Genomic DNA, 27,605 nt, shown 5'->3' with positions numbered 1-27,605 from the left:
GCAGTTGCTGGTAAAAAACTTATCGGAATTTTCAGAGCCCGACAATATCTCCCAGTGTATGTCCGAGAAGCTGGCCTAGCGCGAGTGCTCCGTCCCGCGCCTTTGCCCGCTCCTCGCTCTCTACTACGCGACGCAAATCAGTGCTCTAGCACTGAATAGAACGTAGCAAAAACATTCTACGCAAATTTTCTCGCTCTCTACGTCGTTTTGGCACCATCTATTATACGTCACGTTACGTAGCTCGAGATAGAACACGCTGCGGGGCTCAGTGGTTAGGGCGCTCGACTACTGAGTCGGAATACCCTGGTTCGAACCCGACGACGCGGAACGCAAACGGTGCCGTATTCTGTGCGATGTCAGTGAAGGTTGAAGATCCCCAGGGTGGTCGAAATTGCTCCGGGGAATCTCCACTAAGGAGCCTTTTTCTTCCTTCTGTCAATTCCGCGGCGGTTAGGATGTCAACCAAAAACTGAGACAGCTACCGCGCCTTTCATTTCCTTATAACTAATCGTCCTTTAAAGTTTAGTTCTGATGCAAGATCTTTGGCAGGGAATAGAAGTCGTTTTTCGTACTTTGAATACGGCATGCTTCTAACCTTTCTTGCACGAGAGGTTACCTTAGGCTAGCTTTTATTAAGAGGTGACATCTGCAGGACTTTTTCCAAATTTTTCATGAAATGCAGTCGTCTTTCAGGCAAGCAGAAACAGAATTGTGAGATTTTGGTTCCAGGACACAGGAAATACACTACTGATGCATTCGTTTTGAGGCCTGCAAAAAATATAAATCATGTTACATAATCGCAAGCATTCACATTGTTAGCACATTGACACTACGGTAGCCCAAAATGTTTTTTAATTAGTTGTCCGCAATTTTTTCAGAAGGCAGAAATGATGTACCGAGTGAAATCGCATCCACTCCTTGTTGTGGAACATATGTGAGCATCCTTAGCTTCACACGTCTAAATAACTTCCGACACAAGTTTGCAACCCTCTCAGAAACGTTAGTGTGCAGTCCAACACGCGCGGCTGAGGTGAGGCTCGCGAATTTAACATTTACGAAGCAATGTAAAGAAAATAGCCGACTCCAAGGAAATTGGTCAACAGTGCAAAACATTTATTATACTCGCGAATTACAACTCAGAGATGTGCGTCGTTTCATATTGTAACAAGCTTTGCTGAAAAAAAATTGTGAGAGCTCAAAGCACTAGTTGCCGCAGACCATGGATGCGCGTCACGTCATTTTTCTACTCGTGGTCATGGGGGACATCGGGGTCGCAAGCAGTGGCCGCATCGTGGACGTGTCCAATCTGCTCGGGCTGCAAAGAAGAACACAGTGGCTACATCATGGAACCCTTAACTAGTGGAGCAGTTCATTTGCACCAGAATCACGTCGGGAATGTGTTTGGCTTAAAGCATAGCCTCCTACAAGTTTCTGGCACAGAGAGAAGGGGTTTATTGGGAAAGAAGGGGAGAGAACTCTACTTGGGGATCATTATCTGGCCCGCTACATTCCACTGGGGATGGGCAGAGGAAAAGAACGAGGGTTACGATGGATGATGTTGTGGAAAAAAAAACATGCGCCGAAAACCTAAGTTGCAAATCTTCCCCGCCGCGGTGGCTCAGTGGTTAAGGCGCTCGACTACTGATCCGGAGTTCCCGGGTTCGAACCCGACCGCGGCGGCAGCGTTTCTATGGAGGAAAAACGCTAAGGCGCCCGTGTGCTGTGCGATGTCAGTGCACGTTAAAGATCCCCAGGTGGTCGAAATTATTCCGGAGCCCTCCACTACGGACCTATTTGTTCCTCTCTTCTTTCACTCCCTCCTTTATCCCTTCCCTTACGGTGCGGTTCAGGTGTCCAACGATATATGAGACAGATACTGCGCCATTTCCTTTCCACCAAAAACCAATTATTATTATCCAAATGTATCTTTTGCAATGAAGCCAAAAGGCTGCTTCGAACATGCGACCTCATTTTTTCTAAGTTCCCCCGCAAGAATTTTGAATAGTATGTATTCGTTGAACTCACCAAGAATTAACTGCATATCAACAATGAAACAGAAGCAATAATGGCTACAGTATTTTCCTGCCCTTCTCGTGAGAGAAGATTTTCATTTTTTTACGTAAAATCACAAACAAAGCACAAACTTCCTTCATACTGAGTTCAAAATTTGTTGAATTCTGAGCTTTTATCAGCCGAAGCTTATAGTTACGGCGTACTTTATAATGTAGGGTCAAAAAATTATTTATAAGGCTGTGGCTAGAGTTCCGTCCAAACGGAACTCTATTTTGCGCTAGAGTTCCGTCCAGACGAAACTTCAATTTGCTCAAGAGTTACTTTATGTTTGGCATGGTTAGCATGTTTAAAAAAAACACTAACTTTCACTAGTCTTGAATGATTGAGCTATAGTTTACAATTTTACACCTGACTTTGCTGACTGCTGCTTTTTGAACTTTTTTAATAGTTTCAACTACGTAACTGCGCCTTAATTATTCCTCTCGGCCGGCTTCGCTGACAACGGCTTTGACACCGGCAATCGGGACGTCGGCTTGAACGTAACATAAATGAACATAAAGGAGACCGGCACATCGGGACGTCGGCTTGAACGTAACATAAAGGAACATAAAGGAGTAACATAAAGGAACTCTAGCTGCATTAAATATTTCCGTCTGGACGGAACTGCAGCAGCAGCAAATGTTCCGTCTGGACGGAACGCTACACACTCCCTATTTATAAACACTGTTCATTGCTCGATTGGTTCGATTTGACATCCAGGGACAGAAACAGTACGAATCACGGGCAGTGGGGATTATTTTGAAGAAAATAGCAGTAACCCAGCTTCATATCAAAACGGAAGAATTGTGTAGAGGTATACTTACAGTGAAAAACTGTGACATGGCTTTCTCCTAATTCATGAAAAAAAGAAACCAGAAGAACAATGTCAGGTGCGTTTCTTACCCCAAATTCGGCACACATTTATATTGAACAGCATATTTTCAGGGCTTTTTGAGAATCGGACATGTTGAGCTACGGGATTTTACGTCGGCTCTATTAAGCAGTAAATATAAATGTGTCTGCGAAGAAACAGCAATATGTTTGCTTGAATGTATTAGATGTCCAATGTCAGAGTATATACTGACCAAAACTTAGGACATCTCTAGGGCTTTGCCAGAAGCGGCAGGCCGAGGTTGGCATTTTAAGCATATTTTCTTACGTGAGAAAAAATTAATAACAATAGATATCTGCGTTGCATTAAATTCCAGTAGCTCGCATTATGAGTACAGACTAAATAGTTAGCCTTTAGTTTTTTTTTTAATTTTTGCTAATCATTCAGTTTTTTTTTTTCTTTTTTTAACCTACCAGGCTTTTTACTTCTAATATCTTTAAGCGACCGGATTATGCTCGCTGACATTAACCCAAACAGCGACATCTTTAGCGTCAAAAGAAAAACAGAATTTAAAATATTTTCGCTAGCACTCACCAGGTCTCCTCCTTCGCACATCTTACGCATGGCACAAGAGCGGTCGGTGCAACCCAACGCCTGGACTGCGGTGTCGAAGGCAGCGTTGGTCTGGAAAGATGAGAAAATACAAAGATATAGAAAGATAACGAAATATTAGTAAGCATGCAGAACGGCCACCATAAATAGATTATGTCATGAGGCATAGGTACTAGATTAAAGTATCACTCCAGCGATGTTATCTTAGCAACGCAATGGCGACAGGTCAAAAAGACTGTATTTTTCTGTTTCGTTTCATCATTATGAGCCGGATACCATCACAGCATGAGAGGGCCCCCAATTTTTAATCTTAAACATGCCGTCGCCCGTGCCACAGGCAGCTACCGTATCCGTGAAAATTTTCTTTTCTAATTCCGCCTTGTTTTTCTGCATACGCTGTCCTCAATCGTAGAATGTAGCGCATTGTTGGTCTTGTTCAATGACTTGCATCTTGAGTGTCGTCAGTGCAAGAAAACGTCTTCCATAAGCCATAGCTGAATATTAACTTTGCTGGCGATTCCCAAAGTTATATACATTTATTATTCGCAAAATATTGTCAGCCAGATGTGTCGCTTCGTTTATAAGTTTTTACTAATGCAGGGTGTGATAAACTGGGGAACTGCTGCTAAAACCGGGCCCAGAATTTTGCTCACTTTAAGAACACATATTGTGATAAGTGTGAAATAAAAACTGACCGTTATTTATGCAGTATTATCGTAGTCGGACACAGGTGAAGAAAAAATCGGCTCTTCCATGTAAAAAAAAACCCCTTCCAGCCAATGGCGTCGGCCGATTCTCATGAAGCTGCTAGTGTGAGTAGCGTGTCAATGCAGGGAGGTGGCTATCGTTGAAAGTGAAAGGGACGAGACTATCTCCTTTGTTCTGCCATTCTTCGCATTCTCATGCTAGTAGGTTCATGAGAATCAGTCCTGCCATAGGCTGGGAGGGGGTCAGGGGAAAAGCCGGTTTTTTCTTGACTGATCCGACTATAGCCCCTAGTCGTGGTATCGCAGTTTTCTGACAAGACCGTGTGTTCCTCAACGCTCGGAAAAAGGTGGCGCAAGCGATAGTTTTCTGCCTTCCGGCCACGAAGCAAAGTTAACATGAAAATCTGAGATTTTTAAATCGACTGCGCCTAACCGGCTCGGTCTGTCGCCTCTACTACAGGAGATGGTCCAAACTCACCACCGGCGGGATAAATTTCTCAATGCACTGAAGTTCCCTGGCCAGCACTTCGTCGTTCTTCTCTGTACATGGAAATGAAAGAAAGCAGGGCAATTTATTATCCTTCGTACAAGAACGCTCGGTCTCAGTACCTTTCTACTCCTGCTATGCAACTGTTAACTTGTCCGCCATGAACAACACATTCGCTGAACGGCACGCTACAAATGCGTGTTGGCTCAAATGTTTATGCCTGTGCTTGAAGCAAGACAACATGCAGCGTTTGTCCGGCAATAAAAGGTGGCAATTGTTAGCGGCTAGAAAAAGAAATGAGTTTTGAACTATGAAACTATTTAATGGTAAGAGCATTCTGGGGATCTCTTCTACGCTACTGCGTATATGTTTCGTCGCGCATTCGAGAGGCACACGCATCTCGCAGGTTGTCTACCACGACATGACCTTATCGTATCCAGGTTTGTGGGCTGTAAGTGAGCAGGTGCCTAATCAAGGCTGAAAATGGCAAAACGAAAAGAGTTATGAATATGATAGTGGTATCAGTTCCGCCGCTTTCTGGATAATAAAAGCCGTCTTAAATGTGAAGCGGTCGTTAGGCAAAAAGATAGACTTCTTTAGTGGCCGCTAAATGTTGAGAGCTGGCTTCTGAAACGCATATAGGTGCTTCTGTACTAATACCGCAATCATAGTGCCAATCGAAACCAATGAGCACTGCAGAGAGTCGCTTTTTGCCACATGTCGCACTCTTTAAGAGTAACTGCATGCTCTTGAAGCTTGAGCACTAAATTCACATGTTTAAGCAGATCTTTTTTCGAATTGCGCAAACAGATCCCTTATGTACGAATTTTCTACAGCTGGTTACTCGGGTTTTCTAAAGAGCGGCATTCTGAAAGGGGACTAGTAATCGTTGTTAGGCACAGTTTACCAGACTTCCAAAATTCGGCGCTCTGGTAATGCGAGACGCGGTCCAAAACACTATTGGCGGTCATGCTTGATGCTAAGTTACTGCTGCCTTGACAGATGTGCTTAGACTAAGTAGCCTGTGGTTTGCAACTTCCCTGACCACGCGATTTCTTTCCGGGTCGTTTAATAGAGCTCTGGGCATCAGTGCAACTACGAAGCTCTGAGGCCATGAGGAAGAAAGTATTTCTTGCCAAACTATTAGAGGTTTGGAGCGTTTGCAAAGGCTTTTCAACCCGCACTTCAGAACCCAGAGAGAAACCACATTGTCTGGGAGCTATTACATTGGGCAAGTATCTTTCTCTCCTCACATTTTCAAGACAATTCAAATGCATCTTTTTTTCTTCATTATTTCTCCAGAAACTCATAAAATATATTGATGCTGCTTAACTGCAATGACACCATCATTGTGTATTAGTAGAGTATGTCGGAAATTAATAAGGTATGTCGAACATAACGTAAACCACTCCATTATGTCCTTGTAAGATCAAGTTCAGCAACAAAGTAGTCAAGATTCAAATCACAGATTGTGAAAGAACTTTCATGCATCATGCGCAAACTTTCGTGTATTTGCGGAAACTGATTCTATTGCACTAAAACTGGCATCTAATTGGGGTTAAAAAGTCATAATGTAATTGAATATCGTGGAAATCACAGGGGTTGCAGCAGGCTAGCAATGTTATCGACGTGATTTGTACGTACATAATCTGGCGAACTCCTCGTCTAAAGTCGCCGCGTCTGAACTTACTGCAGAGCTCCAGGTGATGAGCGGAAGCAGCGGCCACGAAGACGACCAAGAACAGGAGGCAGGAGGCGAAGACAGCGTTCATGGCGAGTGGTCTATTGGGGGCTACCTTACAGCTCAAACAAGACTGCTCAGAGGTATTCTGACACACACCGGACACCGCTTCTCTTATATACCCGCTTGCCGCACCTCTTGCCTCCACAAAGTACCGGATGCACGCGGTGTGCAAAAAGAACATAAAAATAGAAGTGTACACACAAGACAGTCTGCTGGCGGGCGTAGCAACCGGCCCTTCCCTGATTGGCCGCACTGTGGCAATTCCTCGCCCCGGTTCTTCAATAGACAGTACCGTTACCCGCGCAGAAAACATATTGCACATGTGACTCCTGCACGCGCTGTGAAGAGCCTCGCGCTTAGTCAGCGCTTCCCCTCTCCACCGTGAGGTTCCAACAGAAACTACGGGCGTTGCGCAAAGGCATGAAACGCCCTGCTGCAGTCCATATCGTGCTGGCTCGCTTTTTTCACTTCTCTCGCGTCTGATGTCAGCTACCCAGCTGCGGCGCGAGTGGGGAGGCAGTGAAGACGCGTACACCAGAGGGTGCAAGAGGATAGAAATGGCATTTATTTTTCTGCAGCCGCTGTCAGCTTACAACTGCTACAATCGCGGCCGTCCCTCCTGGTTTCCAATTAGCGCTCGTTTCGCCTTCTGCGCGGGTATGCTCCGTTCTCTCGAATCTCAGAGACATGTTCGGCTGCTTCTCGCAGCGCGGCTTAACGTTTCCAAGTTGGACACGGGTTGCGAGAGACGCCGTATTGGAGGACTCCGAGGTAATTGGGGAAACGAGATTTTTGAGGCGTACTGATCTCGGTCAGCACATGGACAGAAGTGGAAAGGTGTTCACTAGGATAAAAAGCGGTGCAAGCAAAGAAAACAGTTGTTGTTGGTCGACTGTACGGAAACGGTGTAAAATTGTCTGGTTAAAGAATGTGTGGACATTGTCGGACATGTGCTATCGTGATCAAAATATTACTCGGTGGGTGTTCTCGAAAAAATGTATTGCAGCTCAGCTTCGGGATCCACTCCCGCAGTATTCTTATAAGCTGAGAGAGAATGCGCGTTACCTCATATACTGAGGCATTTCAGGCGGCTGGTTTACGTGACTTCAAAGCTTATTTTTCGGCACACCCGCGTCCCGTAAACTTTTGATCGCGATTGTACCTTTGAAAAACGGCTAGCTTTTAGGTTGTGCCAAGCAGGTGCGAGTGGCAAAACACCGCAGCTGTGGCCTAGTGCCTTGAGCATCCGCCTCGCATGCGGGAGGTGAGGGTTTGATCCCCAGTGCCGCCGGGTACCCACCGGTGATACAATGGGTACAAGCTTTTCCCTGGCCTGGTGCAGAGCTTATTCGTGGTTAAATGCTTGCGAAATGGGTCGTTGACCCCACTTTGAGTAAAACTAAAATACCTTGTGTTATGGCGCTCCTTGGCCATAGATGCCATTGAGCCTTAAAAATTTACTATCATCGTCAAAATAGTTTGTTTCAAAAAGAATGTGCTGTCGCCATATCGCGCAGTTATCACGACATGTCTCCACTTGGGACAGTGTTCTCGGCAGTATATGCATTAGTTGCTTCCATCATTTCGCGCATGGTCGATGTTCTTATTCGACATTATTGAGTTCAACTGCGTTATTCATCCCTTATGCACGACTGAAACAGAAGCGTGGAAAAGCAAACTGCTGGCCCTGAACATGAGAGGCATTGGAACACTTTGCATTTTAGGCCGCCTGTGCGCATTCAGCGTGCCGCGGAATTCCGACGAGTACCCCTTACGGCATTTCATTTAATTTTACATCTTACGTCTGCAGACAAGGCTACCACCACTGCTTGCCGTTCAAGTTCCGGTGGTGGAAAATGACCAGACGGTTGCCACTTAAAGCGTAGCGTGCTTTTCAGCGGTTAGATGTGTTATTTACTAAAAGTAGGGTAATTTAATTGTCCGCCCACCACTGATATGTAAGCGATAGGTAAGAGCGCCTTTAGATTCTAAACGAGTGGCGAAGAAAAACAAAGCGCCTCGCGAATAGGAACCACAGTTTTAAACATCACGGGGAGTCGCTTTCCTGCTGGGACTCCTACTAAATCAGGCTGATAACTCTAGTCGTGTGGTCATGAGCAAAAGTTCGGGGAATGCGGGCTCGAAAAAAAAATATGCCGATCTTCTCAGGCAAAACAAATCAACTAAAAGAAAGAATTGCAAAATGGCATGCGTGCGTCCATGTCGCTGGAACTAATACTATCTGGCTGACTCGAGAAGCGACATAGAAATGATTTATTCCGCAAATTCACATCCTGTAGACTTTTCTACTTATCCATTGCTATGGATTTAACTCTCAGCGTAGCTCTGCCCTTTTGTTTCACAGCTTGACGTGAAAGCTACTGACACGCAATACTTGCTAGGTCTTGCATGGCCATTTTCGTTGAAGTCACAATATTTTTAGACGACGCAGCGTCGTGTCCCGCCTCTCCCTTCTTGGTCTCGTGCTGCGCTGTTCCTGCCACAAGGCTCTTTATGTATTCCTCTAAAAATGCTTTTCAAATGATACATTTTTCTGAACAACAAATACATTTCCAACACCCATTATGCGAAAAGAATTTACACACTATTATTTATTGGAATTGCTATCAATCTTTATAGATGGTCATAACGGTTGAAGGCGATTACTTGTTACTTCCTTGAAAAAACAGCAACAGTCACTCCTTAGCCCTTCCACTGCAGTCACCCCTTGATGGCACTTCTCAGAAATTTTTAAGCATTAATAAGCAAGCTAGTTTCTCTAACGCTACTTTATTTTTTCTCTAGTTCCATCCCGAAATGATGCAAAATTTTAGTTTCGATTGTAAAAAATGCTCGAATCTTAAGTTTACAATAGCCAATACGACTGCTTTCCTAAAACTTGACGCGTTATGCGAATAATCCACTGACGAAATTCTGAACTGAATATCCGTGTCGGAGAAGAGCACAGCTACATTAAGAGCAGCTACATGACAACGCAATTTTTAGGCCTCCTATTTATTTTCCTGACATCCCTGAGGTTAGCATTAGTAGATACAGATACGTGACATGGCGCATGCTCAGCACAAATAGCTGAATTTCGTTCGCGCTGAGCCACACAGCTGACGTGGTTACAAACTTCCTCTCGCCGCCACTGTTTCTCTCTCTCTCAACTATGTTTGAAAAGAGTCGTCTCTAATATATCTGTTTAGGCCATCCCGAGACAACGGCTAGATTCAATGGTGTGTCAGATCAATAATAAATCATATTCACTCTATCTTCAGAGACGCTTCGCTGGGGTAATGCTACATACCAAAGGAAGACATCACTGCCTCAAAACTCAAATAATGCCAGCGTTTTTGCTTCGCTGTCTGAATACCTCCGGCCAAGTTGACAGGCTGTGCGGTTTTGGCCAACGTGGCGTTGCTACAAGATGTGAAGACAGCTTATGCGTTCATGGTAGGTCGAATATCTTGGAAATACTTTATTTTTTCTTCTATGCCTTTCAGCCATCGAAGACAACTCGTACGAGCTGCACAAACATGGATCAGATGTTCTACATACCGCATTGTGTTGACTGTTGCGGAAAGCTTTTTGTAGCCCTCGAACCCCCGGTGTATCATTTGTGGTCGAGAGTATATAAATATGAATGGTTTTCATTTGTGCTTGCACAACTACTTGAATTGCAGTCATGCTTGCAAACTCGGTATTATTTAGCATAGTTATCAAAGCAAAGCCACAGTGCCACCTTGCAGAGAAACGCAAGGCTTCCTGAAAGAAATATTCTTGCAAAATCTAACCTTAAAAAGCAAACATTTCTTTATCTTAGTGTCTATTAGCATAGGCTTGAGCTGTTTTAAACAGTGCTTTTGATTTACTCCACACGCCTTCGTAATTATGCGCAGTATTATTGTCCTCATGTAATCAAAAACCATCATATTTGGGTAATTTTATTGCACTGTAATGATTTTTTTTTCTTAATTTACCTCGCAGTTTTTACATTTCTGCATGAGTGCTCTGTTATAGTGAAGCAATCGCAGAAGTTTGCAAGTTTTATCTGGCATTTTTATTGCCTATAAATTAACGACGAAATTCAGCACTGAAAGCTATTTCTTCATGTGCTGAAAATATTACTTCCAACGTACAATGTCATTTACCTACCACAACATAGCATGAATCGACAAAAGCGTACTCCTCGTTTCCTTCTTTGAAAGAACAACGTAATCTTCCTCAACTTTGTCGTACTTCCTGAGCCTCGCAATTGGCTGTTTTATTAGACATACGGGTAACCGCCTTGTCGAGGAATGGTAGACCGTATGGCACAAGGTAAACCAAACACATCAAGCAAAGGCTACAAAATATTTTACCGCGGCTTCTAAATTGTTACATCACGCTAAGAAACAAAATATCTAAATTGACGCTCTTTAAATTTACATTTTTTTTTCAAAATCTGGCGCACAATGTTCCTGCACGAAATTTTTAATTGTACCACTTGTAATAAATTCTATTATGGTGCATGCTCAGATGTTGATTGCTTGTTCAAATTCATTTTTTGCATAGTATAAGATTGTAACTATTCAAGGCTTAATCAGGCTTTCGCTGACAGCCTACTTAGAGGCCTACAACTCCTCAACACATGAAGAAGAAGACGAAGACCTAGTGGGTGGATACGTGTCTGCTTCTAGGTCTGTGTTTTCGCTTTTCGCTGTCTTCTCGTGTGTGGCGTGGGTCGGACAGTGCCCTCCGTGCGACCGAATGCTGACGACGCCCCTACGGAGAAATTCCCGGCACGGCGGGCGCATTCTCAAGTGAGAAAACCCAACCGGAACCCTCAGGGGCAAGCTAGGCTTAGCTCGGCGCTGCCGAGCGAGGCCGCGCTACGCGTCTGCATGGATTCTGCGTTGTCGACGACGGCTACGCGGATGCCCGCTGTGTTGCCACCTGACGCAGCCTACACGTCCACGCAATCGTCAGCGCCTCTAGGCCTCCAGCCTGCGCCGTCTTCCGATGCTACGACTTTGGCCTTTGACATGGACTGCTCTACCGCCTCCGTGCCCGTAGCACTCCCTCAAGAAACTGTGCCCGTCGCGCCAGTTCAGTATTCCCACCAAGGGCCGTCACCAGCGTCTGAGCCTCCTCCACAGATGCCTCCCGTGAGTCAAGGCTCTCTTTCGCCTGCTGCGAACTCGTTCCGCGTTACCATCAAGCCTACATTGCGCTTTGATATGACTGCCATCCCTGCCCGGAATGTTCAAGCCACAATTGACCATGCCCTTGGCTCTTCGAACTACTGCGGGTTTGTCGTCCATCGCCCATCGAACACCATCACGGTAAACTTGTCATCCTTGATGGACGCCCAGAAACTTTGCGCAGTTACGCGGATCCCCCTGGATGACAGCAAGCATGTCCCGGTGCAAATATATTTTGCATCTGGTCCTGACACACTCCGCTGCATGGTTTATCATGTCGACAGCACGAGCCCTCCCGAGGAGGTGCGCGCAAATATTCGCTGCTCAACTCATGTTGTACTGCAAGCACGGCCTATGGGTCGCCGGGGCTCATACCTGCTCATCCTGCAAGGCCCGTTGACTCTCCCGAAGTACCTTACCTACTACGGTGCGATCGTCAAACCACAGCCCTTCCGACCTCGTCGTATTTTTTGCTATCACTGCCACAAAGAAGGACATATGCAAAATACCTGCCCTAATCCAGCAGCTGTGGCCGACATGAATGAACCAACAGCTCATTGTGCCCTGTGCATATCGCCGGACCATGACATTCGCTCCCCCGCTTGTCCAAAGAAGAAGCAAGCGAAGAAGTTTCACAAGTCGCCTGCAAAAATGGATGTCCCTACAAGTAATCGCTTTGCAGCTCTCGCATGTGACGACAACGACTTCCCTGAACTTCCTTTATCTGAGCCTGCTGCTCACCATACGTCTCCTCGCCAGCGTACATATGCACAAGCGGCTCACCTTCCCGGATCAAATGGTACGCCCAAACGTCCAGTGCATCCATCACATGTGGATACTACAGATGAAGACACAGCTTTAGACAATGCAATCGCGGAGGCTCGCCGCCGACTAGACGAACTCACCCAGCGCCGGGAACAGCGTCGTTCTCAATCCTCTCGAAGAATTCTCATAACTCGGGAGCAATCATCAGAGGAATCACCTAGGGTAAGCACTGGCCCACAATCAGGTGCCGACCACCTGTTAGCCGTGACTACCCCGACAGTGGACAAGATATTAGCGCTGATGAAGCAGGTGACATCCCTCATCGTGGAAGCTCTTCGGCCTCGTCATGGATAGCGCATCATCATCGGTGGTGGTGCAGTGGAACTGTCGAGGTTTCGCTAATAAGGCCTCTGAAGTGAACATCCGCCTTCGCGACGGAAAGCTGAGGGCATGGGCGTTCCTACTGCAAGAGCATAATGCACTCCCACGCCTTTCAGGTTTCTGCGCATACCATTCACCATCTATCCCTGATCGCCGTTGCACCGCCTCCTCCCTCAGCCCAGGTAAATCTGCAATTTATATTCACAGTTCAGTTCCGCACACACCGCTCGACCTTTCACGGTGGTGCAACACACGTCAAGAGGTTGTCGCCCTTCTCGTAAAACCTGCACGCACACCCCTTATTCTAGTTTCTTTTTATAGTCGTCCTGGCTCCGCATCTCCCAATCTGGGATGGGTTCGTTTTCTACGTTCTACCAACTCGGGTATCCCTATTCTAGTTGGCGGTGACTTCAACGGCGCACACACTGCGTGGGGTTACCCATCGGATTCCTCAAGGGGTTCACACATCCAAGGGAGCTTTTCAGATCATTCCTTTCAACTTTTAAACCACCCGAATACTTCTACCCGCCCACGAGGTGGCCCGTATTCACCTGATTTGACTTGGTGGTTAGGCCCCGGTAACCCTCGTTGGGCTGTTGATTCTGATACTTGGGGTAGCGATCACAGCCCTATTTTTATCTCCCTCACGCCTACGCGTCTACGGAAAATACGCCGCACTGTACGAATAACATCATGGGATTCTGTACGCGCAGACAATCATTTATCTACATTCAACCCCTCTTCAGCATTGTCTACTCTATCTGATGTTCTCGCTACTCACACTATTACAACTACTGTAAATGAAGATGACCCAAACCCGGACATACATCTCTTGAATCTGTGGGCTCTTCGTCGCCAGGCGGATCTTTACGCTACTCGTCACCCCGATGACCCTTCGGCTCTTCCTACTCTTCACCGCGCTACCGCACGGGCGCGGCGCTATGCAAAGCGGCTAGGCAGGCAACGCTGGGCTGCATGGTGTGCCCGCCTGTCCTCTACGCAGGGCAATCGACATCTTTGGAGAGTGTTTCACGCCATGGAGCGCCCTTCTCAGGTTGCAGATTACACAGAGAGCATTCGCCTCGCGCTAAATGTGGATGAGGACACATTTGCACAACAAGCGGCCCGTCAATTTTTTCCAAACTATGACTGCACCGCTACGTCTCCACCTGACTTATCGGTAACAGAGCCCCCCGATGGGATTACTTCTGACCTCACCATGGCAGAGCTGCTGGCCTCCATTGACCGTTTAAAAACTACTACTACTCCCGGGCACGACGGCATACCTAACTCCTTATTCCGTAACTTGGAAGGGAGGGCTTTGGAAACCCTACTTGATACTTTTAACGAAGTGTGGCTTTCTGGCATCATGCCGGGAGACTGGAAGCATTCTATTGTGGTTCCAATCCCCAAGTCAGGTCAGCCTCCAGTATCTCTCTCGGCCCTTCGTCCAATTTCCCTTACCCCTACCATCTGCAAGCTTTATGAAAACATTCTAGCCGCACGCTTATCATGGTGGCTGGAATCCCATGATTGTCACCCAGATTCCCAAATTGGTTTCCGCCCACATATTGGAACGGAGGACGGCCTTGCTACTTTGGCTGCTGACGTGCTTGACCACTCTCCACAGAGTCACCTTGTACGAACCGTAATCGCTACAGACATAACAAAGGCATATGATAACATCCTTCACTCTGCCATTCTTGCCTCCCTTCAAACTCTTGGTCTCCCTCCCCGGTTCCTCCTCTCCACGCCTTTTTAGCAAATCGAACCTTCAGCGTGCGTGTCCACGGAAAGCCCTTTGGTAATTTCACTTCCAATAGAGGAGTGCCGCAGGGCTCCGTTCTCGCCCCCACACTATTTAATGTGGCTTTAATTCCTCTGGTTCGAGCCCTAGAGACCATCCCTTCTATCCGCGTGCTTGCATATGCCGATGATATCACCTTGTGGTGCTGTTATCCAGATGCGTCTATTCATAAGTCGGTCCTTCAACACGCGCTGGATGTATTGACATCTCGCCTCCCACCTTTGGGTCTAACACTCTCTCCTACTAAATCATGTTTCATTCGAATTGGAAATAAAGCCGCCTTACGGAAAGCTCCCCCTTTAAATTTTACGGTACATAATTCTCTGATTCCTCAGGTAGAAACTGTTCGTATTCTTGGTCTTCTCCTCCATACATCTGGGACTGGCACCCCGTGGCTGACAGCCACCCGTAAATCGGCTCACGCTACTCTAGGTCTGATTCGTCGCATAGCTATGCGCTCTGGTGGCGCACGTGCTCATACGGCCCGCCAGCTTGTGCGCTCTATCCTTCAGCCACGGATAGTATATCAGGCTCAATTTCAACGTCTCACCCGCAGACAGTGGGACTCCCTTGAAGCTATCAATCGTGAGGCTATGCGCGTCATAACATATCTGCCTCGTTTAACACCCATACCTGTGCTACAGGAGTTCGCCCAACTTAATACACTCAGTGAGATCATCGACCAACGGGTGGCAAATAGAGCTCGAAAACAGTCTCTCAAACTTCATCGTTTAAAGACACTTCCACCGTGGTCCTATTGCCAGCTCACTGACAATCGCCCCACTGTTTCCCCGTCGGTATCAGCAGCGTATCTGCCTGAAGGGTACATATTATACACGGATGCATCTCATTCTGCAGAGAGGGGAGTTACTGCTGTGTATAGTTCATCTCATCCGCATCTCAACTCTCGCGCGACGTATACTGCGGATACGTGCACTCCCCTGGCATTGGAACTTCAAGCCATTTACAATGCCATTGCTTCCCTTCCGCTCGTTCCAACATTCAATACAGTTCACATTTACACCGACTCCCGCGCCGCCCTTAAACAGCTGAACGCTGTTCGACGAACGTTCCAGATCTCACAATCTATTCATGTGCTCTGCGCAAAGTATCCATGTCCTGTGCGCATACACTGGATTCGCGGCCATGCCCAGGATCCACATAACATTCAAGCGGATGCTATGACTCATCTTCATACATTAGACGATCCGCCACCTTCCCCTCTTCCCCCAGATCCGTTCCTGTCCCACGTTTCCGATTCCGAAGTTCTGCGCCAGCGAACACGCGCTCTAATTCCTCCGTGTTCGCACCCTCTCCCCCGTAGTCTTACTCGGCAGGAGGAGGTATCCGTGCGCCGGATTCGGGCAGGGGCGGCTCTGACACCATCTGTCCGTCATCGGTGGCGTGCCAAAGATCTGCCACTACCTGACAGGTGCCCTCACTGTGGCGCTGCACCGGACATATGTGATGTGCGGCACTTGTTGTGGACGTGCCCAGCGACGGCTGCTATCAGAAAACGGCTCCTCAGGAAGGTGGGCCTGCGGTGGAACCGCGAAAGTGACTTCGTGAAGTGGACAATGGACAACCGTTTCATTAACAACCTCTGCGACTACCTCAGCGCAACGGTTCTTCACTCCTTCTTTTCACTTTCAATCCCGTGCATTCCTTCCCCCCTTTCCTTTTTCAACTTATGCCTCATGGCACACTTCTCGAATAAAAAAAAAAAAAACTCCTCAACACATCCAAGTACGGCTTCTCCCTCTCCCTTCTGTACAACTAGCTGTATGAAATAAGTGAATAAAAATAAGAGACAGCGTCAGGCGTGAATTTAACTGCAACTCATTTCTTGGTACATGTTAGTTAGTTTGCTTTTTTTAATCAGCTGAATTTTTTTGTATTTCACTGTCAGCACTAGACGAACTGGTCTTTTGTACAGGATCACTTTTTTCACCGTTACTTCTTAAGTCTCTAATTTTCCGGCAAATGCTTTCAAGATCGCGCTCTGGGCGAATAGGTCAATATTTGCTTGTGCCGCAATTCTCTCGTATTTCGCTTCCGCGCTTGAAAGCGGTGTCTCAGCTTTCATAATATAGCGGCTTCTTCTTGCGTTTTCTAGCGGGTAGCACTCCTTTTGCTGAGCCTAGCGAAATACTTGTTTACCTCTTCGTTGCATCGAAGTGAAACCGATGAGGTGGAAAGTTACCGTTCTTCAGCGGCGTAGTTGCAGCGCCGAAGTTCTCTTTTTTATTATTCTATTTATTTCTCCACGCCTATCATGTTCACGTCAGCGGAACGCACATACTAGACCTTGCTCCGAAGCAGGACGTCGCGGATACTCGGAATTAAAGCCTTCAACATTGCGCCTACTGACATAACGACAGCTCATAATACTGTTATTATTAAGAAGAAATTTCACTGTACGCTGCATGTTCATTTTGACAAGCTAAAAGCATAAACAAAGAACGCTCTTCGTACTGAGCTTTCATACCCACTGTTTCTTGATAACACCTGCTCATGCGGCGCAATGTTTTTATTTCTGCATACTTGCTGGGTATTTCTATGTATATATGCGGGATATCCGACTAAGTCGAGTAAGCATACGAGGTACATGCAGAACCGCTTGCTTGTGAAGTATCTTTATTGACGCAAAGAAGACGCGGGCCAGCGAAGATTATGAATGCTGGGCTCAGCTGCTCAGCAGCCCTAGTCCGGGCCGCTGCAAGTGCCAGCCGCCTCGCGAGCACGGCGGACAAGGGCCGCTTGGGCCCCGACCGTGTAGCACCCGAGGAGGAGGCCGCCCAAGCCTCTTTAGGGGGGGGTGGGAAGGGGGGGGAAGTGAGGACTAAATCGGCATTTCACGCTCGGGTCGTAGTGAGCAGCCTGAGCCGGGCACCAGAAGGTGTTGGTCTGGAGCAACCGCAGAACACGTTCATCGGCCTTCGACAACCCATTTGCCGGAGGAGGGTACCGTAGGTGCCGATCTTTGCAGTCGTCTATGATTTTTCACCATTTCTCCCCACTTCCTCAGGATTTCTCCAAAAAACGTTTCCCATTGGTTTTCTATAACACTCTTAGCTACTCGATGCAAGCAATGAACAAACTTGAAAGCAAGATTTTGAGTGTATCGGAACAATAGATTATTCATTGACTTCAATTTGTTCCTAACATTAGCTTACAATATTTCGCGCACTCACCTTACAATTAAGTTTTTTTGTCCTCGAGGCAATATACAAACTTGTCTGTTGTGACTTATATTTCCACTAGCAATGTAGTGCGCTCTCAAAATTTTAAGCACTTCTTTAAAGCTCTTTTTTTCTTACTGCTGTTCAACTGAATGAATTTTCTTTAAAAAATTGTGTATCATGTACAAACATCGCTACAAACACGCCTCAGTCGTTTTGGGACGTTAAACCCTGTAAACAAAACCAAACCAAGAGAATTCGTTCTTGAGGAATTTTGTATCCTCTGAGCTTTGCTGTGTGATAAAAGCGCACAGGTGGTTTTCATGGAATAGATGGCAAGCGCCAAATGAAACACATCGATCCGAGTGTTCAACTGCAACTGAACTGGAACGCTGCAAATTGTTTACTTCCATGAGGTATTGAAAAAAAAGAAACAAAGGTTTTGCTTCAAGTTAGAGAAAACAGAATACTTCAGCATCACTTCATACCTGGTCACTAGATACATGTAAAGTCCGAAATACAGTGTCTACAAACAGAAGGAAAACCTATAATTCTGTCATTATTACTATGAACATTCAATGCACGCTGCGTGTTCACTTTTATCAGTGAAATGCGCAAACAAGAGCCTCTCTTTACGCCCAACTTTAAGAGCAGAGACTGCGTTTGCGATATACTTTTCTGTGTGGTCGCATCTATATTGCAGCAACTTTTAGGCGGAAAAAAAGGCACACCGTCAAGAAAAGGACCTAACCTCTGAGTTATAAGTATTATTTTCTGCCAAAGTAACGGCCAACAGTCAAATACAAAGTGAACAAGCGAGGAGGAAGCCTCAGGCAGCTTGCCAACGTTTGCCATGGAAGAGTTGGCAAGCTGCCTGAGGCTTCCCCCTCCCTTGTTCTTTTTGTGTTTGGAAGAACCCGGGCTACCTGCCCTCTTTCTACCATGTCACCTGTCAAGAAACGTGTAGTGTCGAAGGGGATGATGACTGCTTCAGGTTTTGAGTCCACCTGTTACATCGTACGAAAATGCCATCCATACTATTTAGCAGTATGCGTGTGCCCACGCGGCGTATGAGTAAACATTGGTTTAATTAGCGGTTGAAGTGGAATAATACCTACCAGCCACCACTGGACAACCCTCAGCACTCTAAGCACGCTTTACGTAGCGCTACAGCGCCCCTGGTATAGCAAGCTGTTGACAGTCGCTACTAAGTCGTCTTTTTCCTTCTAGTGAATGTTTATCCACAGCTATCAGGATCAAGAAAAGACAACGTTTTCCTCACAAGCATAAACTGAACTGACGTATACGACCGAGTGATGTGATATAGCTCAGTGTTGATGGCGCCGCATATTTTATGTTTGCCATGTTGTGTCGATATGAAAATGCTTGTTCCGGCGTCTACGTTCTCAAGTGTGCACGACAAACAGCCGCAGTCACGTAGGTGATCACCTCTCGACAAGTTTTGTCACAGCCGCTGGAGCCTCGGTGCGGGTGCGGTTTCTCCCGCGGCTTATCTAGATCAAAACCAAAAACAGAACACTTACGAAACAGCTCCACGTGCCAACACCGAGTGAGCTAGTGAGGTTTGATACTTCAATTTCTCTTCAACTTCAGTAAAGACGAAAACCTTTCAAAACTGGCCAGACGTACAGCACTTTCGTAGTTGTGTGTAAGCTGTGCATGATTTGCGGTGTTTTTTTTTAAGATTTATGTATTGCTATTGTGAACATTGTTCATACAGTATCATCACCGTCATCATCGCTTAAACGAGGGCTAAGTATACAACTGGCTCTCAATTTCGCAGTTGCTTACACTGCCACCTGGTAATATAGTTCTGTGTCATTCACTACTATTTCTCGTGACCCATCACTGGAACAAGTCACCAGAAACAACGTTTCCGCATTTAAACATTATGCCTTTGTTCAGAAACTAAAGTGTCTTTGACGTGAATTTGACTGCAGAGGATCCGTTTGTGCGTAGGATCGGTTTTGCATTTTTGTTTTATTGGTTTATTGGGGTTTAATGTCCCAAAGCAACTCGGGCTATAAGGAACGCCGAAGTGAAGGGCTCCGGAAGTTTCGACCACCTGCATTTTGGTTGCTGCTATTCAGCGATTTCTTTCTGCATCTATTTAGTTGTGGTTATTTATCTGTATTGAATTTTTATGTTTAGAGTTCATATTGAATGGCTATGTAAATGGAACCCCCGCCCCCTTACCTCCTATGTAATGCCCAAGACGGCCCTTTAAGGTATGTGAATAAAATAAATTAATTAAAATAACTGCTTCTTTTTATGCAAAATTGGAACATCTAGCGCTGCATCACAATTTTTGAATTTGAAAAAACTTCAGAGTTGAAGCCAAAGGCACAGCTATTATTGATAACACTATTTTTAATTGGCAGAATAATGTACCATCAAAAAAATTACAGGAAAGGTGCCTAATAAACTTCGAAATAGAAGGTTATCTCGTGTATCCTTTATTTTAATAGGAGCCAAGGGACCCATGGCGAGCGACACCCAAGTTTTTAGGCTTTCTATTGAGTATTCCGTCGGACGCATAGTGCGGCCGTTAGACAATGCTCGACAGTGCACAGTTGCACCTACGCATGCACCTGTTCCTGGCTGCAACACTTTCGCCTGTCCCCTGTGAAGCCAACACGAATAACAAGCGAAGTGCAAGCTCAACTGCAGGACACATGACCAATGCACAGCATAGACAGTCGAGCAGATAGGAGGACAAGTTATTCATGTCATTCATGTGAACTTAAATAACACAGAAAGATGAAGAACTGTTAGAGAAAGAAGATGATAGTCCTGATAGAATACATGGGTTTCTATGAGCAGCCTGTATGAGTGCATTTCTGCAGCAGCTTCAGCCTTGGCCTCGCGAGTGCTGCTGCAGATTTTCTTTACCAGCTTGTGAGCACACATATCACAACTCCTTGCGACAAACCCAACACACGTTGTCTCGCTGTGGTTTCCCGGTTGTAAAAGGAGCCCATATTTACAAGAGAGTAATGACCCATTTCATTTGCGATAAAGATAAAGGCACAGTAAGTATTTCATGACCAAACTCGAGTTATGCGAGCTCGACGAAAATAGGCTGTAAACGTGGTGACGAATGGGAAGTACCACGTAGAGATAGCATACGCTTGAGCGAAACATTTTACGGCGCTTCCACCCGACAGTCATATTTGCCCTTTCTATATAGTCCAGCGTGCTGGTCTACATAAAGAGATCCGATGTACAAACTAGAGTCCGTTGCATGATTTTTTTCTAGCTATGCTGATGTTTCTTCAGCAGCTTATGACCTATTTATTATAGCTGAGTAAACTGAATTTTAAATGTTCTCGGCGCTCGATTCAAACTGTTGACCCCAAGACTGAAATACACTCTATGATCACTGGCATGCTGGATGTAAGTGCAGCCTGGCTTTTTGGATCCGTTATTTAAAACTTTTTCGCGCTCTGCAGTTTGCTTGAGAAAATAGTCTATAGTGGCGACACTTGCACTTTATTTCGTCGTAATTTCTTGGTTTAAAAATCCCCGCTTTCGATGATAAAATTCTCTTTGCGATTAAAATTCGAGACTCTACCAACACAGAGTCCCTTTAATGGCCTTTCTTCTTGTCCATTATATCACTGAGCTGTAGGTTTTTTTCTTGTCTAGCAAAGGATAATGCCGTCGTAGTGTGTGCGAAAGCCGTAGGAAATTTTTATCAAGAAAATATTACATAGGAAATAATTTTATTGCGCGCGTTATTTAAGCATAAAACACTGCTTCAAGACATGTGCTGTGTTTGATTTTAATTTAAAGTTTGATTCTAACATTTTAACTGGTAAAATTGCGTTTAGGAATTGAGTATTAATTAGAGCACGTCATTATTCGCAGCTTTATAACCATCGCACTACTCATTATTCTTTCATACATGGCCAACTTACTTATTGCCTCTCATTTTAGGCAAACACACACAACATTCAACTTTCGTGCCTTCGTCACCTGCAAAATAAAGACATTCGCATAATCACTTCTGCTCCACTCAGATCGACCACCTCACACAGTTATGGTAACCTAACTATTATGCCGCTAGTCCTTCCACTTAACCTTGAATTATCAAAACATATATATCGTTTTCGCAATAATGAGCTCACGATTAACTTCATCAAGTCTCTACATCTCTCGAACAAAACAGTAAACAAATTTGCTCAACATATTTACCTACCTCTTCCAAAACGCCGTACTAATTATGGTAAACAGTTAGTTGCTTTCCGCGATATCCATTGGGAATTCTTTAGCCGCTGATATAAAATCATCATGCACGTCACGCTTATTTCATGAGTCATTTACTAGCTGCGTTTTCGTAAAACAAAATATATATGGTTTTGTTTACTTCACTTTAACTGTGAATTGATCTCATTTACCGATAAGTTTCTTTCTCTGTTACTTGTATTGTTGTCTTCCCTTAAATAGCAATAACATTCTTCCTATTTTTGTTATTCTCCGCCTACGCTAGTGATGTATTGGTAAATATCCTTGCATTTTATTAATTTTACGATAAAGATCATTTTCTCAACTTCTTTTATTTTACTGTCCCATTTTTAATTTCATTACAGGTGCCCTTGCCAACATGAGGTCCCCCTGGCGGTTGATACCTTGTCACTGCCTGTTGTGATAATGAACTTTTAGGCTTTATATACACCCTATAAATAAAATAGCAATAAATTAAAATCTAGAACCTTGAATGAGCTTTCCGTGGCAAACGAAACAGGCAGCATCACCGAACTCTGATGGGAAGAAAAATAAAACAGGTAGAGTAACCACGCACTTTTGTTCTCATCACTGATGTCCTAGCGGACGTCTCAAATGTTAACTTACGGGGTAAGTAAACAAACACTTGAGCCCCGTTCGTTCCACTGACTCTGAAAGGACTTGCAGCGCTATACGCTGAATATGCCTGACACAGTAAATGTACTCATGAACGTTGAACGGAGTCAGTTTGATGAGGCAACAGCCGACTGAAACCGTGATACTGAATATTTTTGAAAAACTTAAGTTAAATAAAGCAAGCAAAGCACTTAATTCATTGACATAGCCTTTCTGTATCGTTTCTATGTTATAAATTATCATGCTTCAAAGCTGGCAAATTTTGAAACATGACATCTGCTTCGAGTAATGTTTTGCATGGCATCAAAATAACTTTTTCCTTTCAACATGCTGTCTATAACGGGCTTCCAAATCTCCAAACTGGGAGTGTCAAAATTTTGTTCATTTGTTAAAGTATTCCGATTATGTTTTTTTTTTCGATTTGAGTTCTCTTTCAGCTCAAAGGCTATTTAGGTCCACACTAACTGCATCGCAGTGCTGCCCCGCAAGGAACATTCCTTCTGATTTTAGGCAAGTAATTAACTTGCGTAAAGAGCGAATCCCATATACTGCTTCACAGACATCCTGGTTACACAATGATTGAGGCTCATGTGCTCTTCGAGGGGTACAACGCTTTCAGATTATGTATAGCGCCGCTAGCATATTCGGGCTATTTAAACACTTTCTTGTTGTTGCACGTACTAACTTTGTATTATAGCAGTAGTTGATGTGTTAGTTCATTAATTTTATTTAGTGTACAATTCCGAGGACCTTGACTCTAGCTCCCAGAAAAAAGTGCAAACTTCTAACATTTTGTTAGTGAACGTAGTTGTTGTCTTTCCCATCCCACATCGGAAACGTCCTGACTCATGGCATTGATAAGAAAGGTTGTAAGTCAGCTTAGAGCCACGTTGTCTGTACCGCGAAAGCTATATCTCCGCCGGATATTTGCATTGTCTCGCGTGGAAAGACTAAGTCGTGGAGAGAATGAAACGGATGTTGATCAGACATGTTGAGCATTTTCGCTGTAATCAGGAGCGGAAACATGGTGCGTTTAGGCGAGGCGTCTTCATAAGCACGCGCGCTTATCCTTAGGAAATGAGCTGCAGGGGCAGCATAATGCTTTCAATGAGATTCGCAAAGGTGGCGGAACATCTTACTCATGATATGGTATGCCATTTAGGGTTTAACGTCCCAAACATACTCTTGCGATATGAAAAAGGGTTTAGGGGAGGCCTCCGGATTAATTTCAACCACCTGGGTTGTTTTTTAACTTGCACTGTGATCGCACTGCACACAGCCGCTTTCGCAATTCAGCTCCTTCGAAAAGCGGCCGCCGTAGCCGGGATTTATGCTGCATCCTTCGCCTCCGCACCCGAACTCCTAGCCGTTAAGAGCACCCAAATCAAATTTTTTCAGGGAAAGTAACACTTGCAGGGTCCTTCCTTCCAGAATTTAAAAAAATCCCGCGACATGTTCTCAAAAAACGTGACCGTGTTGTTGCACTAGCCTACTTCATAGCTCTGCATCGTGTTTTAATTGAACAAACCGCGCGCACTAATCGTGCTGAAGTGCGCGCCCTAAGCAACTGTCACCGTCGGCCGGAGCGTGCGTCGTCACATTCGTCCGGTAACATGAAATGCACGAGCCACCGTCCCTAATAAGTGATAAGTACGCCCCCTAAACCCACCTTGAAAAAAAAAACAGCGACGGCCGCTCACTTCGGCAAACAGTGCTCAAGCCTGGTTCATTCAAAACCCATTTAGAGCATTACAATACCGCATCCCAAGAGGTGGGATTTACGTGGTGTTTTTCATATTGCGTGCGCTTTTATTAAGTGCCGGAAAAAATGAAACACGTAGAAGTTGCTTGTAGTGTGCATTGGTTGTATAGTGGAAGTAGTAGTGGATTCAGTATGTGGGGCTCTACGGACGCTTTTCAGCCGTTTAAACTGCACGTACTGTCTTCCAGTCAATGTATAGGTCCGTACGGAGATGAAATAGCTGTTTTGTACGGCTTCGAGCTCCCCTTCAATTGTGCCGCATCGTCCTATTGGCGTCTTAGTGTGTTTATTTTGTCTTAGGGGCCGTTTTGTTGTAATCCGAGAATTGCGCTCTCGAGAGCCTACACCGCATGCGCTGCTCCGCCGCTAGGTTTCCTACGACGCCCCAAAATAAACAAGTGTTTTTTTATGCTGACTGTAGGTCTGTCACTCGTCAGGCGAGACCATGGTTCGTGAACCTCGTCCTCTAGACAGCGAGGCCTTCATGTGGCACTAGTAATAGTACTCACAGCAGTCAATAGTAGTAGTTTCAGAAGGTAAACAGCGCCACACAAGCCGGGGCCACAGTGCGCTAAACGCTAGATGACGCAGTGTAGTTTGCAACTGTTAAAAAGTTCTAAACGCCAAAACAAATTGCAAGTTTAATGTTAAGATAAACAATGTTATCAAAATAATAAGCAGATTCAAGAAATGATCTAATAAGTTAAAATTCTGCAAAGTATAAGTAGTTAAATGCTCCTAATAAATGAGATAAACATAGATGTAGCGCTTAACAGTTGCCAATCACATTCAAAATCGAGTTCAGCCTATAAAAATGACTGCTTGAAAAACTACACAAAGAGATAATGCACTACTTGCTGACCGCACTTACTGCTGCTCGAAAAGCCGCGTTGGCAACGCAATCATCCGCAAGCCACACGGCTTGCAACTGAAGCAGAAAGCAAAATCAAGTCACATCTCTCGCTCCGATTCAGGAAAGCCATCTATGCGTTGACGTCACTAACTACAAAAGCTCAGCGCGGGGAAGAGAAGTGAGGATCCATACAAGGCTAGCCCAACATCGACAAGTGAAGGGCGGCCTGCTCAGGGAAGCAGAAAGATGACGTCGAAACCGGAAGAGCCTTGCAAGTATTGCGGACGCATTACGGACAGGGGGTAAACGGAGCTGCGGTGCTCACGGCGGCAGAGTTGCCAGCCGCTGAGCAAGCGTATTACGAAGCCATGTAGAGTCTCCCCCCGCACTCACAGAGGACGCCGTTCAACCGGCCCGGGCTGCAACTGCCCTCCGCTTCCCTGGTTCCCATCGTGGTCGGGCTGCGCAGAGCCATGTGAGGCACCGTGAAGGAGCAAACACGTGCGTAGCTTGCTGCTCATGTGCCCCGCGCGCAGACACACACAAAAAATGCATTCTCGCAACTGGCTCCACATCTTAAGGGAGGAGGACTCCGCGGCAGGTGGTGGTTGTTGAGACGACCGCAGTTGCAACAACGTTCGAAGTACATTCGTACGGTGACGATAGCGAGAAAGCGTGCGGGAAAGAGACTGGGGAAAGGGCCGACAGAGAGGTAGAATGGAAGAAAAAAAAGAGTAAATCGGGGCTATACGCCTGCGGTAGGCAACGATACCAGTCCGCGCATTCCGAAAGATTACTCTGCTGGGGAAAAATTCAGAGACAGAAGGCAGGCTGGAGGCTGCATCGAGATCCGTGTTTTCAATACCGAAAGAATTCAGATGGGAGGTCACAGATTAATGCGTACATAGGTGCGTAGGCGGGGGTACAGTCTAGCGTTATTGGAAGGTTACAACGTTCGTTCCGGCTGAAGCAAAGAGGATTTCACTGGCTGGACAGTACATGAAGTTACAGTATCTAAAATCCCCCGCCCAGCCTAACTTATCTATACGATTGAACTTTCTTGAGAAAATAAACCGTATATAGCAGTTTAGACCGAGTAAAGCATTAAGTTATCGCCTTCAAATCGCGTTAAACTGTACATCTCCTCCTCGAGGCACCTGAGACTGCGAGCGGCAAGAGAATATTGAGTGCAAGAAGACCGAGTATGAAATAACAGGCGCAGCAAAGAAAACCTCCACAAGACAAAGGGGTTAAAATGGGTTTACGCGACTGAGGGGTCCGGCATGTTATGCGGAAAATAAATGTGGGATATAGACGGAACCTCACAAGTGCTGCTTGATAAGAAGGGAAACAATAAATGCGGGAAATATATCCGTGTTTGGGAGAATTCTATATCTTTATATTGCCGCGGTAAATGCTTATTTCAGGGAGTTGTTGAACGGAAATCGGAATGTCTTCAATATTGTTTGATTTTGTGGCTCTACTCGGCATAGTACGAGGAGGTAGCGCAGATGGGTATTTTTACTTCCTTGCAAATATTCTTTCGAGCCATCCGTATTCTTCATCGCATAATAATTAACGACCAATGAGAGAGCAGAAACAAGGTCACGTTGTATTTATTTCTACGTATCAGTAAGTGACTGTTTTGTACATGAGACTGCTGTATTTTTTTCTTTATTGTGCCACTCCACCAACATGCGCCTCCTTGAAGAAGCTTTCAGTACCTAACCATTCTGCTTGAACACCGCTTTGTAAGCAGGGCTCTCTGGAGTAACCGACGTCGAAGAATCCTAGACCCCACAAAATGACCTCAACAAATGCCGGCCTCACACCTTCAAACTCCTGCGTGATGTTGAGGTTTGATTTGCGGACTCAACCTCCGTTCACTCCGCGATGGTAAGGCAATTTTAAGCTTGAAGCCGACCTCATCAGGTCAAAACCTCTTGAGGTTCCCCACCTCTGCGCCCTAGTCTACCTATCTTCACTTTCGCTCAACTGTTCTGAGGCGTTTCTCGACTATCTCGCACAGTTAAATAATTTCGCAATGCCTATATAGTGACAGAAATAAAGAACAAAATGCACTCAATATTCCGGCAAGAAAAGGACGTAATAGGCAAATTCGGTCATTAAATGTATGTTAAATAGCCAGAATAGCCAACATATACTGCCTCAGGTACTCCTATACTCACTAGAGTGGTTTTTATCTGATAAAGCCAGCTAGATAAGCGTGCCGACTCCGTGTCTCCATCAGTGAATGCGCGGGTTGCTCAGCCGACACGACTGGTGCAGAAACACGTGCTTCGCCATCTGGCAAGCTGCAGCTGGGGTCCAGCCGACAAATACCCAACACA

General features: G+C 45.5%; 1 protein-coding gene across 1 annotated transcript; it reads right to left on the bottom strand.

Annotated features, from left to right (window-relative positions):
- Nucleotides 1-1,092: 1,092 nt before the first annotated feature.
- On the bottom strand, nt 1,093-6,539 carry LOC144128307 (antimicrobial peptide microplusin-like). The gene is made up of 5 exons (XM_077661624.1): nt 6,381-6,539; nt 4,682-4,743; nt 3,479-3,568; nt 2,877-2,903; nt 1,093-1,315 (listed from the first exon to the last, which is right to left on the bottom strand). The coding sequence occupies exons 1-5, from the start codon at nt 6,460-6,462 to the stop codon at nt 1,244-1,246; spliced, it is 333 nt and encodes a 110-aa protein (XP_077517750.1). The 5' UTR covers nt 6,463-6,539; the 3' UTR covers nt 1,093-1,243.
- Nucleotides 6,540-27,605: the final 21,066 nt, after the last annotated feature.

The sequence above is a fragment of the Amblyomma americanum genome, chromosome 4, assembly GCF_052857255.1.
Source record: "Amblyomma americanum isolate KBUSLIRL-KWMA chromosome 4, ASM5285725v1, whole genome shotgun sequence".
NCBI classification, from domain to species: Eukaryota; Metazoa; Arthropoda; class Arachnida; order Ixodida; family Ixodidae; genus Amblyomma; species Amblyomma americanum.
The sequence above is the reverse complement of the archived record's forward strand: the minus strand, read 5'-3'. Positions and strand labels throughout refer to the sequence as shown.

Excerpts from the sequence above, each read along its gene's own strand:
- LOC144128307 (XM_077661624.1), bottom strand. The coding sequence starts at position 6,462 with ATGAACGCTGTCTTCGCCTCCTGCCTCCTGTTCTTGGTCGTCTTCGTG. Across the intron at positions 4,744-6,380 it reads TCATCACCTGGAGCTCTGCA|AGAAGAACGACGAAGTGCTG; the intron begins GTAAGTTCAGAC and ends TTCCATGTACAG. Across the intron at positions 2,904-3,478 it reads TGTGCGAAGGAGGAGACCTG|GAGAAAGCCATGTCACAGTT; the intron begins GTGAGTGCTAGC and ends TTCATGAATTAG.